Here is a 20,787-nt window from a genome sequence, read left to right as displayed (position 1 = left end):
GTGTCCCTGCCCATGGCAGGGGGGTTGGAACTCGATGATCTTTAAGGTCCTTTCCAACCTAAACCATTCTATGATTCTATGAAAAATCTTCCTTTCAGAATACCTTCCCCTTAAAAAATTCATTATAAGCAACTTAACACTTGTGATGCATCAACTTAGTCCAAATGTAAAATTCAGCTAAAAAAAACCCCCTGAAATATAGGGTGACACAAATTTGCCCTGACACAGAGATGTATTCAGTTTAATGTAATTGATTAATTCACTTTTAAGCAAAGTAAGTGTCTGTATTATTAAAAGCCATATTTGAAACAGTTCTTGTGCTAAAAGGATTATCAATGTTCCAGCTTTGCAGCTAAGGCTTCTTACATATTTTGTCAGATGAAATAGAAGACACACACCTGCTGCTGAAAAATATGTGGAAAGGTTCTCCAATACTAGGACTAACTGCTTACAAAATGTCCCAGAAGTTCCCATCAGCAACTATGAAGAAAACTAAATTTCCAAACATCTACATAATTGAAGTTAAACTGGAATGAGAGGAACACTTTATTTCTTCCTACTTGGAATAACCTGGGGCAGGGCAAGTGCAAAAGATGCCTCTGCTAATTTCACACAAATAGACTGAAAATGCTGGAGCCTGCAAATCAATGTGCACCACTGCTCTGTTTACACAGTTTTACAGATAGTTCATCCACAAACCAATACTGACATCAGGAATAACTGATCAGTAACAGATACAATGAAACAGTTCGACTTTACTTTTGCATATATTATTTCCAGAGGAAGACTACATTCACTAAGGAAGAAAGGTTTATTGAAAGGCTACTCAGATTTACTTTTTAAAACTGTATTTATGAAAACTCTGCCCAGATGTTCTAGCTACTACAAACATGTTTGGATATTCAGGAAATCTACAGTTTTCAAAACAACATTCTCCTTCAAGTGACAATCTTCCACACAATGTCTACATAAAGTAACTGAAAATTCCTTCTTAACAAGATTTTTTTTTTAATTGTACTTTTCTCTACACATGCTAATTCCATATTGCCTATAAACCTTTGGTAGCCTACGAACATGATTAAACAACTGAGCCCTTATTTTTTAGTGAATACAGGTTTCTGTTACAGTCTGACTTGCTGCAGTAAAAACAGGCTGCAGATGAGGTGTTCTAAGCACATACACTGTATGCTCGTGAAACCAAATAATACCATTCTCCCCAAACAAATTGTATCAATCACTACAGTACCTGGACAATGCACAAATTCTACATGTACTTCCTTTTCTATGCAAACATTTCAACACATAGCAGTAGCACTGCCTTTCCAAATACAGGGTTTCAGCAAAATCAGAGCTGCGTAAAATTTTGTAAGCTGGTAGTTTTAATAAAGAACACAAACTATACTTGCATAATGCAAATAAAGCAAACAATAGTGTGTGCTGCCTGTACATACAACTATGAAGTTCACAGCTAAATTAATACTGCCATCTGCTTCTGTGCTTGAACATCAAACAAATATTTAGGTACAAGTAATGCAGAAAAGACTGTTGGGATACATGATTTTCAAACACCATCATGTGGAGCATCAGGGAGATGGTCTCAGCGTTCAAGAACACCTGCTTGTAGTTCACACAACTACCTTTATACTAATAGTTTTCTCTTATAACAGGTTTATCATGTGGCAAGTAATTAAATTCTTTATGTGATAAGTTGGTATACTGCTAGATATCCCACTATGCAATCACTAAAAAAAAGCCAGTGGAAGTGACAGAGGGTCCAACATCCTGGTATGCAGCCAAGGGCTTCAGAATGTTTGGTTTAGGACCAAAAGTAACAACAAATGTGGCCAATATGTCAATAAAATTAAATTAAACACAGAAGGATCAGAAACAAATATGAGATCATACAGGAATTACTACAAGGCATACTCAAAGGCCAACATGATGTTTTGTATGTGTAATTACTATAGGATTTTGTAAGCTTTTGAGAGAGTAATAGATCTTTGTTCACCACATGTGGTTTAAAAAATAAAACAGATATTCACCAGAAGAATAATACAAGAATAATACATTCTGTATGGTAACCATAGTTGTTCAAATTTGAAGTGTACTGGAATTCACTTTATCTTCTAAGCTCCATGTAATTATTTCAAGCTCATTGTGACAGTACTTATAAAATTTTATACTGTACCCACACACACCAATATATACTGCACACACTAATACAACAAAACACCTGACCCCAAGTAACAGGATGTCTTTGAGGGGACAACAATCAGAATAATTAGACATTTCAGTCACAAAAAAAAAAAAACCCACCAAAAAAACGAACACCAAAACCCCCCCCCCCCAAGAAAACAATACTTTTATGCATAAAATTGAGAATTCATGAAATTTGTAGAAACTGGCCCGGTGATAATTTGCTATTTCCAACCAGGTAGGGTTGGAATGACTTCCCTAAATGCAAAAGTCTCAAAGGTTTCATGAGATAATTGCTAACACCTCTAGAATTTGCATGGCTGGGAAGAAGTGTTGCTAGACTGCCTCTGCTATGAAGGACAAAGTAATTCAGGCACTGTGTAGAAGTCTGTCCCAAATTTATCGAAGACATCGTAGTCAAAGTAGCTGATTTTTAATTGGCATCTTCAAGCTTGGTAAAAAGAAGTTCCTTTTTAAGTTCTGTATTATGAACAAAGCCCACTTTTAGTGAAATAAAACTATTTCTGCCTCATAGACACTGTAGACTAAAGCAACACCACCAACTAAGCAAACTGTCAGTCTTAGCACAGAATAAACACTCCTGCCACCTCCTCAAACTGTGAGCTTCATGGGCAAAGGACACAGAGGTAAACAGAATGAAGTTATTCTAACAATGGCATTGGTTACATCTCAAGAAACTAGCAACAAGAAAGCTGTTAAACTGTGGATGAGTTGTTAAATACTGTCTAAGTATTTAACCCAACAACCAGAAGAAACACACTTAATCCAGTAAGGTTATGTCTACGTGAAGGAGTAACGCAGCAGGAGTGGGTCTGGAGGGCAGAATAGTAGGTGCTACAGTATTGGTGCCCACACCATTTGCATTTCACAATTTGTGCCAGCTGTAGTCCTGGATCCTTGGACTGATGTCCCACTAATGGAGATGTCTGGTTCAGTTTCATTCAAAAGGAGCCCAGTTTGTGAATCTTGCTCTTTTGAAGCAAGCACATTAAACTGCTCTTAAAGTGCTCTCTACTGATCTGAACTAATTGAACTAATACACTGGTGCAGACATACTGAGAAGACAACAATGGGGATATGCTAGGTGCTGTTCTCTCTATACACTTCATCTTTTGGGATAATTACAGTTTGTAGGTCACAGAGGAAACAGACAAACTTGGCTCTCAACAACAGAGTAAGAGAGTTCTGCTCCATGGGCGTCACGTTACCATCATGGTTTCCATAATCTGAGCCTTCCTTAAAAGAATTAGTACTTGAGGAGGCAAGGTGAGGGGAAGCTTTCTACCATTTAAATCTGGTTCAGTGACATGATAACGTTCCCTACCACATTTTCCAGAATAGCTATTTAAACATAAGCCATGGTCACCAACAACTCCTGCTGACCACTGCAGAAAGGGCTAAGAAACTCTGCTGCAAAAGCAAGGTATAAAGAATGCTACTAAACATACTCCTACACTTACAAAAAAATCCTTCTCACATCTGGCATCATGTTACAAACACAGATTTTTTCAGCCTTGAGAAAATACAATGTTTTTTCAGGAACAAAAAACAGATCTTTTTTTTCCCTCCAAGAAGTCATGCGTTCTTTACCTCAATCTTACATAAAAGTTCCAGATACTGGCCTTCAATCTAGCCCCTAAAACTGACTCCTAATACTTGAAAGAGATTGAAAAGACCTAGGCCCATCTGAAACTCTAAGGAAACTGTTTATCCCCCAATTAAAGAGCTAGTTTAAACGCCAATAACACCAAATCAGAGAAACCGCAGAACCTGGAGCCATTCAGAAAAATAATTGTTATCTAATTTTAAATGATTCATGCTTAAATGCACTGATAGAAGTGGCACTCTTAGCCTTCATTTACAGTTAAGACTAAGGCTTGTTAATGCTGTGAGTGGTGAGTTGGTCAAGTGGATATGATTTTGCTTCACTTTTGCTGCAGTCTCAAGAGCTGTGTAGACACTACCTTCTAATACTGAAAGGGTAACAGCTAAAAACAAACTCCAAACCAAAAGAGCTATCCTGGTAACATTTAGTAAAGTTGGAAATTCTAACATATCCTTTGTTTTTTCTATTGCTTTGAAGGGACCCTGGTGACAGAATAGATTTGGCTACCTCCAGTATGGCACTTTCTCAGAATTCAAGAATGAAATCACTGTAGTGGCATGTAAAAAATAGTAACTCTCAATGCAAATCCAAAACACCTACAGGCTTTTTCAAAAATTATTTGTCAAGACATAGATTTAACAGAAGAAATTTAAATGATGAATAAGAAAAATTACAAGACCTTAACAGTAATTCAAAGTCATCACAGTGGATTTCCAACTCCTTCTTTATCTGAGTTATTGCAGAACGTTTTAGGGCAGTGGCGGAAATACTTAAAACCTTTGTATGTCAATAAATAAAGCAGATCTGATCCCTCTAATGCAGTTGCAATGAAAAATGTATTGCAATGCTTGATTATAAATCATATTCATTTGCAAACAGTTTTCTAGAGACAATGACCTTATAATTAATTTCCACAGGTTACATGATTCCATCCCTTTGTCCCTTCTGCAGACTGGCTAACACACTATGAGACACCGATGGGCTGTAACACATTTCCTGAAAAGAGAATATTTAAGTATGAAGCATGTACTATTGGACATTGAGAGTTAAATTAAAACACCAGAAAGTGCTGGGAAGGGATAATGATGCTTTGCCTATCTTACAAACTGACTGTCTTCAGGGACTGTCATCTTTATGTGATCTCAGAACTATATCCAGAACTCACTCTTCAAGCTTTATACGCTGGGGAGGATTTGAAAAAGGTTCCTAAAAGCATGCACTGATTTAATGTACTACACCACATGGCACTGACCCAAACCTTTGAGGAAACATAACTACTACATTTTTATTATCTCAGTTTGGTAAAATTATGTCTTTATTCATTTTATAATGCTGTTATGCCACAATAACAGCATGACAATTTCAACTTCCTAAGGTGACTGTTAACAAAGACAACCATCTTCCTTCTGAGTAAAACCAGTCTTTTTCTTATACAACGATACTGAAATTATTGTCTACCATTTTGTCTTTAAACTTTATTTTTAACAAAGTATCCCAGCAAGTCACCACTACAGATCCCAGATTGTTTTAGGTTTTACGCAGAAGTTTTCCCTTTCTCCTTCAAGCTCAGCAGGTGGTTGGATTGCCACTGAGGTTAATTAAAATCAAAACAGATGATGAATTCATCTTGCTACTTCAGTCTGAGCTCACTGCAGACACCATCTGTAGTGTAAAACAGGATAAATAACAACGCAAACCAAGAGACAAATTACTTTGTCTGCCACATGCTGCTGTAGCACCCAGTTGTCCTGGTTTGAGGTAAAAGAGGACCAATTTTGCTCAGTAACTTTACTTCTTAGCTGGGCCCCTTCTAACTACTGAAATTAACAGCTTATTGTGTAGACAATGTTCGCTCTTGGAGTGATAAGACCTATGTTGATAGTTGATGCCCAGGCATGGTATGCAGAGAGGCTCTTGCTTAGACTTAGTGCTATAACACCCAAGGGCAGATAACTTGGTTATTTGCCCCGTTGGAAAGTCGGAAGCGGAATAGCATAGAGGGGTCGCACCTGTGGGGAGAAGTGGACAGGAGAGGTGACCCAAAACTAACCCACAGGGTATTCCATCCCATCTGCCTCATGCTCAGTAGAAAAGCTGAGGGATCAAAGGGTAAGCCCTCTTTCTTCAATGGCGGGCAGCTGAGAAGGACTCTCAGTTTGTCTGCCTTCGGTCCCGATCCGGAATCCAGATCTGGAATCCAGATCCGGAATCCAGCTCTTGTCCATCACTGACTCCAGTCTGGGACTTCCCCAGTGCCAGCTGGTGATGTGATCAGTGATGTGATCGTCATCCTGGGAGCCTGATAGGGTTTTGTATATATTTCATTATTTTCTTTTTATTTTATCATTAATATTTTCATTAAAGTAGTTTAGTTCCTTCTAAACGCATAAGTCCCTTTTTCCCACCTCTGCCTCCCCCTTTGAAGAGAGGTGGGGAGGGGCATCTGTTGGTCTCCTCTAGGGTGCCCCACGTCCCCAGTGGCCAGTTTGGCCTAAACCACGACACCAGTGTAGAGATGTAAAAAACCTCTATTCAGAATTATTTTCCCATTGTTAGAAAGTGCAATGTCTGAATAGTACTGCTATGAGTACTTCACTGACTTGCTATGCAAAGAGGCATATGCAGTTATTACTCCAATGTAGATTAACATTCCCAGGAATTATTCAGAAGCATAAAGTTATGCTGCTAAGAGTAAATAAAAATAAAACCAAACAGGCTGCTGTACTACCTTCATACTCACATTAGTTCAAGCATTTTTACATTCAGCTACAGTCATTAGTGTATCAGATGTTCATCCTTGCTTTCAGTTTCAGATCCCAAGATTCATTCATTCATTTATATTTAAAATCTTGCTATCTGCCCACTACAAAAATCAAATATTTGGTGATAATGTAGTGCTCTTTCAGATTTTTCATCCACTCTCTAGTGAGATTTGACTCCTTACTCTCAGGATAGGACTACTGTACCTCTTTCACAGTCCTTCCTGCACACTGGCCTCTACTTCCCTCTTCCAACTGTATCAGACCTTCTGTACCATCTTTAGTAGCCCCTGCTAACCTCCTTTCTCACTTCTACTAAGGGCACTTGCTTTTTGTATACAGATTTAACTCTTTTAACCCTCAGTTCCACAGGCTTCAAATCATCCTCTCGTATGCTCATGATGAACTGGAACGAGGAGACAGTTGCCTATGTTTGAATGGGTACCAGGTGCAATTAAAAATGCATGTTTTTATCACAGGAAGAAGAATACTGAAGAACAGCACGTGCTGCACCACTTTATACATAGCTATTCTGCCCACCTCTACCAGGTGATAGTTCTTGAGTTACAGAAGTTTCCCTACTTCAGTAACAGATCAGAGAAGGGGTAGAGTGCACTGACACAAGGCACAACTTCTATGTCAATGTCTTCACTTCCCTGGAAACTAACAGAGTACAATTTTAGTATGCTCCTTATGCATGTTTCTTAGAAGTTCTGCAAACAATTCAGTGTATTAACGGTGCAAAAATTCCAGCTTTCCAGATATCCCGTTATTATGCAGTTAATATTATGCAGAAGACACAAGATCATTTATTGCCTAATTGAAAATATTTCACACACACACACTTAACTGACCTTGGAGGGATTGAATGGCAACCCTAAATATGAAGAGCCTCTGAAGCCACAGCGATTCAAGTTTGATCCTGGAAAGATAAAAAAAAAATAATAAAGACTCGACTAACTTGCTTTGCTGAAACATTCATTATAAACTGTTAACTCTCTAGTCCAGATCAAGACCTGTTAGTTCAACACTATTCACAGTATCACTAGAGTTTGCATGTGTCTTTCAGTATGTTTCCAACCTCAGTTTGTTATGACTCTGATCAATAAAAAAAAAAAAAAACAAACAAAGAAAACCATAAGCAAATTTGATCCTGCTATAATGACAAAGCAACAGACTTTTTTTGATTTGGTGGAAATATAGTGTTCATGTCAGCACAGAATTGTATTCCATGCTCACAAGAAAAAAAAAAAAAACAAAACACAGAAGATTTTTCCCCTGGGAAAGTGCCCAGAGTTAACAGATTATTTTTTTTTTCTCTGGATTCCTGCCTGGTAATACCATCTGTTCCCAAGCAGAATTGTTTTAAGATACTTTGCAACATGTGCAAGGACAAACAAACTGTTTGCAGTTCAAAGTTAGAACTTATCTAACTCAATACTGTCAGACTGAAGTAGTTAAAAAACAATGTGAAAGGTAAATTTTTAATTGGAGCCATTCTTCCCTCACCCAAAACACAGGTACAAGAACACTGTAGCTATCAAACATTTCTGTTAGCAATTCAGTATAATTTCTTTTAAACGTGTCAGAGTACCTGAGCATGCAGTATACAGAAGTGCGCACCGCACACTGCCTAGAGCCAAGTACAGGTTTGCAGGGCTCAAATCTGCTTCTGCATGGCAAAAACTCAATTACTTCACTCCTCAGCCTCTGAAAAGCCTAATGACAGCTGTAGTTCAACTGCACCTAGGTGTTCCTAAAAATCTAACACCCTCCCTTTTTTTTTTTTTAAGCTCTTCAGCCTTTAATCTAAAAATCCTCATGGAGATTAGGGAAAATTGCACCAGACTAACTAAACAAGAATAGCTATAAAGCTGAAAGTCCTAAAAAAGATCACTATGCAAAGTGGTCTACCAGTTCTGGTATCATTTATCAGCACATTAGCTTCTAATTTTAAATACATTCTGCACGTATGCAACATTTCAACTAGAAGCTTTTAGCAGTCTAAGTACTTCAATGTGGTTGAAGTATGCAAGTTGCTCTACCAGGCAAGACTTTGGATCTAATTTACATGGAACGAACTATTATTTAACAGAATAAAAAAACCACCTCAATTCTCCATTCTCTCCACCTTTCAATCAAAAGCACATTTTAATGATTCTGCAGGTGTAATGAAGGTTATTTCAGCCTGCACTAAAAACTGGTATGCTACAGTCATACTCATTAAGAGAGAACAGAAAGACTTATCTGTATTTGTAGACAAAAAAAATGCGTAACTTTTATATTTTGTCATAATCTAAATCTTCTCAGCAGAGTATACTTGTCTGTTAACTCCTGGAGTCAACAACTTGTATTTCATGTTGCAACAGGTTCTGGAAAGCACAATAAATTTAAGTCTTAAGGACTAACCTAAGGTCCCAAAGGACACTGCACAAAAAGCATCACAATTTGAAAAATGGCACAATGTGGATGAAACAGTAGTAGAAACAGAATTCCTACTTAAAATACCAGATTTCCTAGGTGACACTGTGGAAAATTACCATTCACTCGGCGCATTTTCAGTAAAAATGAACTTGTGTCTTAAGTGCCTAAGTAAACTACAAAATTAACTTTGAAACAGCACTAATGTTGAAACCCTTCATCCAGAAAACAGTTGCTAGCCTACCAGCACACAGCTGTTCTGGCCTGCTGCAAATGAAAAAGTGCTACAATTAGGACAGCTCTGCAGTCAAACAGAACTCAGCTGCTACTTGTTAGATGGAAGGATTCATCCCACAAAGACTGATCCCTATCACTGGCCTTTTAGACTGTAGCTTATAATTCATTATCAAGGTCAAATGGCAGTACGAAGCCCACATGCAGTGTGCTGTTAGTGGGTCACTTTGTGTTCTGACTTAACAGCTACTATGAAAATGAGAGACTAAAAATAAAGTACATACATGAAATCAGGATCTATTACTCCCTTCAGCTGTTTAATCTTCATGTATTATTTTAAAACTTCTCTTCTATTACTAAACTGCTACCAAGTAAAAACCAGCATTGGTAATTTTAAACTAGTGGATTTCTAACTGTATTGCTATCATTGATTTAAAAATGTATTTTGTGTCTTTATGTCAGCGACTTCTGATCTCCCATCCTAGAATTCACACACTGGCTCCCATGAGAAACAAGTATAGCATGGCTCTTCAATGCCCTTGATGTCCAAATGTCCATAATGTCCATAATCTTTAAAGGGAATTTTATCCCCTCCTCCAAACAAAAACACATTGTCAATTAATGTGCACGCAATACATGCTTCCTAGACCTCCAGCATTACAAATGAATTGCTAAATTTACAGTTAGAATTCTTGAATTAAAAAACAGAACACTGAGCGGATAAAGGAAGTGTTAAAACAGGAAGTGAAACCAGCTCATTTCTAACCAGATGACTCTGGCCCATTGATGTCATGTCTCAATTTTTTTTTAAGCTTCCTGTGAACATGCAAGTTCAAAACCAAATAGGAACCAAAGGAAAATTACAGAAAAAACCACTGTCTTTCAGTTTATGCGCATCACCTCACCTTCTGTGAAGTTGGTTTTACTATTTTATTGCAAAGTACTTGTACCTCTTATCTTATGGAACAGCTTAGTAGTGTTAATCAAACTCTTGCCTGCTTTCCTGAGCCACAAGCAGCTCGACAGAATGAGCAATAGAATTAGAAATGAAACATACCCTAATTAAAAGGATACGATCATAGTTTATGTCTCTTGTAAAAAACTCCTGGGCTGACCCGTTCAGTTCCAGCACAGCCTCCTGAAGCATCAAGTATAACGGCAGTTATAAAATGGTGCCGCCTAGTGTTCACTTCGAGAGTTAAGCATATTTAACCACTTTCTGAAAGAGCTTAAGACAAAGCAAGAAGTACTAAATGTTTCAGCAATCACTGCATGACTATTGCAAGCTGAATAAAACGCACCTGGAAAAGCTTTTAGCATTTGACAACAGAAGTAAAGAAAATTAACTTTTTTCCCCAAACCAAAAGACTCCATGCTCAAATCAGAAGCTGAGACTTTCCCGTGAAGAAAACTGCATCACTTAGGCCACAAAGTCCTTAAGACATGTAACAGAGCTCCAAGTGATGATCACAGATGGCTTATCTGGGGAGCTCTCTGTTACAGACAGGACATTTTTGTTGTTTATCTTTTATGATTTGTCTTGCATGGGAAGATTGCTAAGTTTTGCCACCACTTCTTCCCATTCAGGTTACCTAACCTAGGCATTCCTCTGGTTCCAAGGCTTTTCTGATTTTGCCAAGTACAGAAGCAAGCTTACATACATCATTAAATTCTTAACATTAGAAAAAAAAAAATCACAGCTTTAACATGGGCTGACATAGTCAGTACATGTAGATAAAAGTAATCACAAGCAATTCTTACTGAACTAGAGCTAGAAAGTTATTTTTCTTATAAATCAAGGCACTAGGATATGTCATAAACTGCAAAGTTGCATTCTCTAAATTGGAAGTCTTTTACACATCCAGATAAATACTTCAAATGTAGTCATTAAAGAGTTATGTTGGAGGAAAGTTAATATTTCTGCTCAAGGAACTAATGATCAGAAAGTTCACATGTAACAATGATCTCAAAAACAGTTAATGACATTTTATCCAATTTTTTAGTGCTGACATACAAGTAAAGAAAAAAGGAGCATTATAACAAATTCAAATTTAGACTTTGACAGAAGAAAGTTTTAGGTCCCTGATGTAGTGTAATGCTAGGCATGGGTCCTGGGGGTTCAGACTCACAAATGAAACATGTCTCAGTTGTCCCTTTGGTGCCATTTCTTAGTACAATGCATCCAGCTGTCCAAAAGTACAGTCTTCTTCCCTCTGCCTTACGGGGCTGACACTAGCACTTCCCAGCCAACACAGTTCACCAACATCGCACAAATAGATGTGCGATTAGATAAATAGATGCATGCTTTAGATAAATAAATGCATGCTTTTCTGCCTCTTCAACAAGCTAAACCAGCTCTCAAGCAGAGTCAAACAAGTGCCAGTGTTGCTATGGGGCAGGATGGTGGATGAATATGACCGAGGAGCGCGACTCCACTGTCTGTCTGTAATTACATTCAGTACAGAGTTCTGGATTCACTATCTTTCAAAAGTGCTGAACTGTTTTTAAATGTGACCTGCAAGAAAACCCACAGAAGAATACAGTCTATACTGACAGACCTTAATCTTTAGCTTCCTCTAGTGCATTTCAATTAGGCTTACAGAGTATGTATTTACTTTCAAAGGCTACAAACCTCTGAATTGAAGCTTTCATCAGCCATCAGACATATCACATACCAGTAAATACAATCATGTTACCTAAAACTATCACAGTATATTGTGAGACTCTAAGAAGTATTCTAAACCACCAAATGAGGAATTTTCTACCAGGTTCTGTGACGCCCTGTGGTGGGCTGAGCCCCACCAGCAGCTAAGCACCCATACAGCCACCTACTCACTTCCCCATCTAATGGGAGGGCGAGAAAACAGAGACACGGAGAGAAGACTCACGGATTGAGACAGACAGTTTGATAGGCGAAGAAAAAGCTGCAGGCACAAGCAAAGCAAAGGAAGAATTCATTCACTACTTCCCAGCAGCCAGGCAGGTGTTCAGCCACTTCCCAGAAAGCAGGAGTGCTTAAGCATGTTTAAGGGGTTACTCAGGAAGACAAACGCCACAACCACAAACATCACCCCCTTTTTTTCCTACTTCCCCCGAGCTTTTACTACTGAACATGGTGTCAGATGGTATGGAGTATCCCTCAGGTCAGTCAGGGTCAGCTATTCTGGCTGTATCTGCTGGGGGAGAAGGGGTGCAGAGGGGGAGACAGAGACAGCCTTTATGCTGCACAGGCACTGCTCAGCAATAGCTAAAACACTGGTGTCTTACCAACATTGTTTTAGTCATAAACCCAAAACACAGCAGCATATGGACTACTATGGAAAATGCAAATTCTTTCCTTGTCAATACACCTACTATAACAGTTACTGATAAAAATAAACACATACTGAGTTTGCAGAGCATCAACTGTTCTGTCGCCCATCCATTGGAAAAATGACTGTAAGGTAGCAGTAGTTCTCCAATAATTTGTATTTGCCATCTTAAAAAACTACTTTAGATAAAAATCAAGCAAAATGCTATGGATATGAAGGCTCTGGAGGGACAAACATGAATGCAGAGCAATTTATTTTTCTCATAAGAATTACAGGAATTCTCTTTTTGCTCATCTTAGGAATTCAACCAGTGATATGATCAAAAACAAAGAACCAAGATTCTGTAACAATATATTCCAATTTAAAACATAAGTTTTAAACAGGTTTTCAGTCCCAGAGCCAAAAGCAATGAAGACTTACATCAAGTACGATACAGTTACTTAAGGCAAGATTACTGGAATTCATCATTCCAGACACTACATAATAAAACAGTGTTATATTATTTATATTTGAAAATCGGTTTTCCCTGGAAGGAGGGATTTATCAGCAGGCATGTCAAAGAAGCTGCAACAGAATACTTTGAAGGCAGAGCAAAGATGCTACTTCTCCAAACAGGCCAAAAGAGGGAGTCAGAGGTCTACTCTTGGGAAGCTGCCAATTAACAAATACTGCACACACCCAGGATTAAAAAAAAAACAAACACAAAAGAACATCACAACAAAACCCAATAGAAAGTCAATACACTTTATTGCAAGTAGACGTTACAGGAAGGTACACGTTCCCTTCTGAACATTCAGCCATCCAATATTCAACTTGCTGCTCTTGGTATCATTTACATTTTGCATGATTTGTTGTCCATTAGACAAAGTAAAAATGGAATAAAAATAATTCTGAAGTTTTGGGGGTTAAGTGATCAGATAGAGTAGTGTTATTACCAGAAGCAAGAGAGCTTAAGAAGAATAGAGTTCTTACCATGTGATACAAAACTACAGAATTGGAGGGAAGTTTGTTCTTCTGGCAAAAGGCAGAGATTTATTACTTAAAAGCACAGAAAACTTTGTCCTACACAAAACTACTGTCCTGTAATCTTATGATAGCTAGAAAAAGGAGCAGATCTCAGCTCTGTTAGCCTCTTTATCTGCATGCTGAGATTTATACTGCCCTCCGTAGGCAGCTCTTGACAATGGGACTATTCCAAATATTGGCTAGGTAGAAAAAAACCTGAGTACTACTTCATACTACCAAAGACAAACAAAAAATGCCTCTTCTAATCTCTCTTCTTGCAAACTTCACTCTTCTTTCAGAATACACTCCTGAAGACTAGGATGACAATCAGAAATGGAGTAACTCCCAAAAACAAAGCACGTAAACCCTGGAATTTTTTTTAATGCTAAGGGACAGGAACCTTCTCACGATTAAAACCTTGTGGGAACAACTATGGGATCCAACCCCCTTCTACTATAATCAGTTCTGGAATACAACACAAGAAAAAACAAAATCTATTAGAGCTAATGCCTGGCATAGACCTGATGGTCTGTAAGTTGTCAGAATAATAAAAGTGATCTTTTTATTACTGTAAAAATCAAGCATCAGCAATCTTGACTTTCATATGCTTACTTCATAAAACTGCATTTAGGGAAGAGACCTAATTTGTAGTATATAGCTAGACTAGATATTATAAGGACATGCACAATTTTCTTCCTACAGCTATCCAACATACAAAGTACATGTTCATGATTTTACAGACATGAACCTGGAATTTCATCTACTCTAGAGACCAGCCTGGAGCTAATCCCACACCAACACTTAAAATGCCACCACCTCCTTTCATAAAACAGGAGTGCCTCGTCCACACCTCCCTCACTTCCACCCCCTCTGCTGCTATTAGCCATTCACCTGCACTGCCACAGAAAAAATTGGCAATACCACCCAGCACACAGAAACATCACCTCCATGATGCCTGTCAAGTCAGCAGGACAGGGATGCTTCCTGTGTGCTCCCTCCCCAGCTTGGATCTGCTACGCACCTTCCAACCTGAGGACAGCTGGGATGCAACAACAGCATTACTCCTTTTAAAAACCTTAGGTAAATTTAACATTCACAGATCTAAAGGAACAGATTTTTCATTTTAAAGCAGGAACTGTGTGTATCCCTTTTGCTTCTTAACCTTACACCTCCTATTTTCCAAAAGCTGTTCCAAATCACCACACCTGTGCTCAGAGCTTCTGGCATAGCTACAATTAGTGGAAGTCAATAATAATCACTATTAGACTTGTAATAGATATAACGTATGCATTTCTTTTAGAACTAGATACAACATTCCTCGGAGATGCTTAAAGGTGCAACTTCATTACTATTCTATACTGTCTTATCTTCAAATTAATTTCACAGCTTCACCTTGTATACTTAAAAACAAACCGATCACTTTTTCTAGCTTTGTTACTTTAGAGGGATCTATTTCTAGGATTTGCTGGACATTGCTATCTGAAATTATCAGGACAGCACTTCAGAAAGGTCAGCCTTATATTTTATAAGAACTAAGAGCCATCCACTATTCCCCAGGTGAAAAGGAAAAATAAAGATGTTAATATCAATAAAAAAACTAAAAACTCACTCACTCTCTTCTGTGGGAAGGACCTGCAGGGAATAAATCCATTCTATTATATCATCTTTGTTCACCACATCTAAGGAATCCAACATATCCAGACCAGAGAGTGCGAAAAACGCAATTGTCAACCTAAAAGAAAAAGATAAGACTTACACTTCCCACCAAAAATATCATGGGGAAATTAACAAACGGTTGTAGAAACAGAAATATCTATGAATTCGCAGCCTTTAACAGTGGTGCAACACAATGCCTAGCTCAGAAAATATGAAATTTATCTACTGGACAGAATTATGTTCTTTGTACTGTAAACATTTCTCTGTCTCAACAAGGCTTTTCATACAAGTCACCCCTCCTTTTATATAGTAATGTTATGCCAATTCAGACATTAACCTAAGGGCCTGCTTACCTGAAAAAAACCCACTACAAAGTAAACTAGGTTATTAACATATGGAGCACTAGTTCTCTGTGATGAATTCTTAAATGAACAATTCCCTAAATACGCAGTAAGTGCAAAGTAACCCTGAACTGCAGTAAGCTGTCTCTCATTGTGTCCCAAACCCAATTTCAGACGCTTAGAAGTTAAGCGTCAAACAGCAAAGCTTCTTTTGTAACCAATCAACGCATAAATATGCACACAGGATGAATTACCATCTAGAGGTACTTATTTCTTGTTCTTTGGTATAAAGGAGCCTAGATGACTAACTTAATTAAACACCTAAAATTAAGCACATTAAATCCAAGTATAAAATACAGAACTGCAGTAGCTAGCATGCTGAGTGTCTTTTGTGCCCACAGCTTGTTTCCTTCCATAAACGTGTGCTACCATACCTCTTAACTAACACCTTTTTTGAGGGTTTTGTTTTTACCTCAAACCATTGCAGTCACCTAGCTTACAGCATGGCTCCTCAAAGAATTGCATTACTTGCTCTGACAAAGCACCAAAGCAACAGCACTGGGTTAGGAACTTGACATAGCTTGCTACGAGACATGTTAATGTAATGGTACTTTGGAAGTTCTGACACAGATTAAAATTAGCTGGATGTATATTTTGCCACCCACACTCGCATCTGCCTGTCCTTCTTCTAGAAATTCCTGCTCTCCCTTCACCAGTTAAGATGATGGATTGTGAAAGACTGCTGCACAGGCAGAAGCTAGTTTAGCATGCTAAGGAAACCCAAAAGTTAATGCCAGCTTTCCTTAGGAGGCTAAGTTATAATTTGCAGTTACCTCACAAGCTGCTGAGCCACCTCGGCCATCAGTAGTAGGCACCTCTGAAGATGAGGAGACAGATGTGGACAGAAGCCTCTACAACCACTTAATTTCTGCATGTGATTCTGCATCAGAACCACAAACAGTAATAACAAGGAAAAAGGGTGATGTGAGTCAGCCCAAAACACACCTCCAAAAGAATTCTTCTAATTAAAACACAGTAGCCAAATGATGATGCAGCAGACACTGATCTCAATAAAATGGCACAACCTCATAGGGTGACATTCCTACCAGTGGGCTGACCGGCTGCTATAGTCATCACGTGGCCATCAACAAGCAGAATGTAAATCAACAACTTCTGCTTCAAAACTGTTATCATTGAGGATTACATAGCACAAGCGGTGGCCACAACTCAGTTCAATAATTGTGACTTGTTAAGATGAGGTTATTTGATTTCACACTGTCTTTTACTTTGACCCTCAGCTTTTGCATTGCTTTTCATACCACTCTTACAAACAAGAGGTTTTAATCTATAATCTGCTTAGATATTGAACATGAACATTCTCTCTTCAAGAAAATCCCTTCATGAAACTCTAAGATCTTTGCAGAAAAAATAAAAAATAAAAAAAATCAAAAGCGGAATAGCATACAGCTCCACTATGGCAAGTATTCATGGCCAAAAGAAAGTTTAAACCTACTCTGTAATCACTGGATTTTAAAACATGTCCCTTTACTAATATTATTACAAATAAAGTTTTTGAGTATAGAGAGACAAAAGCGTATGTTGCACACAAAAGTATTTCTATGTGAAAGAGTATCTTTTGAACCATCTGATGACTAAAAAATTTCAAAGTGCAAAATTAACACTTCAAGGCTTGTATCAACTTTTGCCATTGATCAGATCTGTGTAACCCAAAACCTGAGACTGGATAACCCACTGTTTAAAGCAAAACCACTCCTTTTACAAAAAAACCAAGGAATTTACTGTTCTGTTACAGTAAATTATTTCTTTGAAACTTTGCATACATTTTCTAAGTTCAAACACTAAGTTCAACAATCTTTTACTGAAACTACCTGAAGACATTTTCACACTATGTTACCCAGCTAAGCTACTTCCAGTGAGGCACAAACAACATGCCAACTCCTGCACTAGAAACTGCTGCAAACTAGGTCCAAAACCACAAGGCTGTACATGTAAGACAGACAATAAATCTCATCTATACTAAAAAATACATATCTCAGATAAATTAATGCACAAAGTGTTTTTACATATAGTTAAGTTTCAGTTTACTTATTCAGAGCTGATTCTCTGTGTTATTAGCATCAGCATGACGAAGGAACAGCCCATACAGTGTGCTGATGATGTGAAAGAACATCTGGCACCACCAGACATAGACAGGCCCTGATACAGCCACCTAGATACTGCATCCTTACTCCATATGCTATCCTGCCTCACAGAAAATTAACTGACACATGTTCTAAGACTAACAAAGACAACTCTTAGCAGCACCTTTGCTGACACATAGCATGAAATGTAAAAACTTTATACACAGCGATTTCCAGAGAGAATAGCCCTTTTTAAGACAACCTCCAAATTTGGCATCCCTTTCCCTGTATCTTATCTTCATGTCTCCTATCACTTTACTGCATGTGTATTAATTTAAGAAGTCAAGCACCAAAGCCTGACAGCTGAAATTTATTTGTTAATTGACCTACTGAAAACTTAGAAAACAGGTAACATTTGTCTTAAGTTCCCCTCCAAGACAAGCTAGTAAAGACACTTCAGATGACATATTCAGAGCTCTTCTTCTTCAGACATAGACAAAGACTACAGTCTCTCAACAGAATTCAGAAAGCCTTTCTGACCTGACCAATTTGAGACACTGAATAAGCATGCTACAAAGTAGCACAATCTGAAAGTCTTCAGAGACTAGGAGAGTTACATTCTCCTGCAAAACCTCACAGTACGGACTGATCATGTACCAAACACTGTGAACCAGATTACCGAAAAACCACCGCTTCTGAGGCTGCATGCAATAACTACAGACAAAAATAACTATGAAGGCTCTGAGCCAATAAGTTGAGTAAAGAATGTGAAATCAAATTTCTTTATTCTTGTACCTACTCTGTTAGTGTCTGATAAACTACAGCTTAAGTTAGAATGCACTAGCACTGTACGGAAAATTTCATCCTCTACCACACTGCCTGGTGATAACAAATGCAGTTGTTTCTGCTGCAGTGCTGTGAACCAAAACCAACTCACTGTCAATGATTTTTATTTTTATCTTCTTTACAAGTCTCTTTTTAATTTATTTGAGTTTTGCCACCTAATTCACCATGGAATCACACAAATGCAGGAACAAGGGAGGTAAGAATAAAAGGGTAACAGCATTTCTTTCTGCAGCAGTACCAGCTCAGGAAGCTTGCTGAACTCAGTGACCTTGAACTTGTTTAAAAGCCAAACTTGGTATCCTCAAAGCCAAACTAGGGAAGAAACATTTATAGTTCAATCCGCCACTTAGAGTTTGTTAACAGACGTGTAAGTACACCTGCAGAACACTCATCTAAAAATCAGTACAAGAGAACTGAAAAAGCCTCTGGCTGAGTAAAAACTTTATGACTTCAAAAAAAAAGCATGAAATTAGATGACCACGATTTTTATTCTAATTGAAGGTTTAGACTGAGCTCATCTGCCAAAAATTAAGGTGTCCTGAAATAGTTTCAAATTCACGGTTCCAATTTTTGGAAAACTGCATTTTCAGTGTTGCACAGCCATTATGTAGAATATACTGAGCACCGGTTATTTAATGTATTGTGGCTACTATGACCACATGCTAAATTTAAGTTCAGACAGCTCATTAATTTCTCAAGAGTTCTCAAAACAGCGTTACTAGTAGCATTATTTAGTAAGACTGCAGAAGACTCCATGTAAACTAGAGCCTCTGTTTCAGCTCCGTGGCAAACTGCAACAGCTTGGCAATGTGAATCACAGAACAAAAATGTATAGGTTGCTCAGGGCCTCTGGAGATCACTGGTCCCACCTTCTGCGGAACACAGGGCCTTAGGTGAGATGACCCAGCAACCTGACAAGCCAGGTCTTCAAGGGCGACTCCAGCGCTTCACTGGGCAACCTATTTGTGATTAACTGCTCTAATGGTGAAGAACATTTTTCCTACAACCAGACAATTTTCCCTGAAGCAACATCATTCCCATAGCCTCCTGCCCCAGCACCCTGCTCCCTTGTGAAGGGCGCACCTCCATCTTTCTCTGTAACTAGTTTCTCAATAATGGAAGACTGTGATCAGACCCTCCCTCCTCTGTGCTGAACAAACCCCATTTCTTCAGCTTTTCTCTGACAGTGAGGCCTCATAGGACAGTGTGGCCAAGGTTAGCCCTTTGCGTTATGATTGTAATGTATCTGTGCGTGTTATTGTAACTATAATGCCTAGAAATAATATAGCATGCCTAGGCTTCCTCTTGCTGTCATTTAAAATAACTGACAAGGCACAACAAAACATCGGCTAATTCTTAATGAATAAATGATTTACATCTCTGAAATAAAACTTTATAACTTTCATTTTTAATACAAAATTACATGTTATTCCACACACAGTTCAGTGCTATTAACACTAGGCCTTACACGTTTCTGCAAAGTGTTTGTACTCTAAACTGAAAAAAAGCTTGATTTCACAGAAAGACTTGATCAAACCTGTTAAGGATTCTTCACTGCATGACCTGCAGAAGACTACAAAGTAAAAAGCATCTGATGATTGTATTGGTTGAGTAAGAGATCAAACCCTCTACATGTCTCCGAGTTCTTATCAAGTGCAGCTTGACAATTAAATTATTGATCGTCTTGTGCCTCAGACATAACCACCTGCCTTACGTGAAGGCGTTAAGAATCTGAAATAAATGCATTCTGAAGCCATTACAGAGACAATTGTCCCTCTAATCCAAAGTGAAGAACATAGTTCACTAGTATTTTAACTTTCATACTAGCTAAGGAAGATTTAAATTATTTATGTTACATAAACGAGAGTCTTCTGCATGCTGACTTTGAGCTACAAAAGGCTTAAGTCACTTATTTTAAAATCGGCTTCCACGATGGATTAAAAGAGTGAAGCACAGGACTGAAAATAGATTAAAAGGCTCAATAAGTCTCGCCTCGTGGATATGGGGGAGTTTGCGCGAGCACTGACTAAACCCCTACACCCAACTCGTATTTTTTGTGAGCCGTCAGCTGCCGGCCAGATTCGAGGGAGCGCTCTCCTTTCGGCCATCGCGGCGCCCGGCCGATCTGCCGCCCGGCACGGTGCGGTGCTGCACCCCTGCCCACGGCCAGGGCGGCGGGTCAGCTCTCCCTCCAAGGAGGGATTTCCCCTCAACGCCACCGCCCCCCCCGGACAGGCGCCGGGCGAAAGG

The 20,787-nt window shown here is 38.5% G+C and overlaps 1 protein-coding gene across 1 annotated transcript in view; it reads right to left on the bottom strand.

Annotated features, from left to right (window-relative positions):
- PGGT1B (protein geranylgeranyltransferase type I, beta subunit) overlaps nucleotides 1-16,412 on the bottom strand; it is a 36,086-nt gene extending 19,674 nt beyond the window's left edge. Inside the window, exons 1-3 of the mRNA XM_009893832.1 lie at nucleotides 16,384-16,412; nucleotides 15,167-15,285; nucleotides 7,437-7,504 (exon numbers count right to left, since the gene is read on the bottom strand). Coding sequence (XP_009892134.1) covers nucleotides 7,437-7,504; nucleotides 15,167-15,285; nucleotides 16,384-16,412 — 216 coding nt within the window. The remainder of the gene's footprint in view (nucleotides 1-7,436; nucleotides 7,505-15,166; nucleotides 15,286-16,383) is intronic.
- Between the last annotated feature and the right edge of the window lie 4,375 nt (nucleotides 16,413-20,787).

Source organism: Charadrius vociferus, unplaced genomic scaffold (assembly GCF_000708025.1).
Source record: "Charadrius vociferus isolate BGI_N301 unplaced genomic scaffold, ASM70802v2 scaffold158, whole genome shotgun sequence".
In the NCBI taxonomy this organism is placed as follows: domain Eukaryota; kingdom Metazoa; phylum Chordata; class Aves; order Charadriiformes; family Charadriidae; genus Charadrius; species Charadrius vociferus.
Note: the sequence above shows the minus strand (reverse complement) of the source record. Positions and strands in the feature narration are given on the sequence as shown.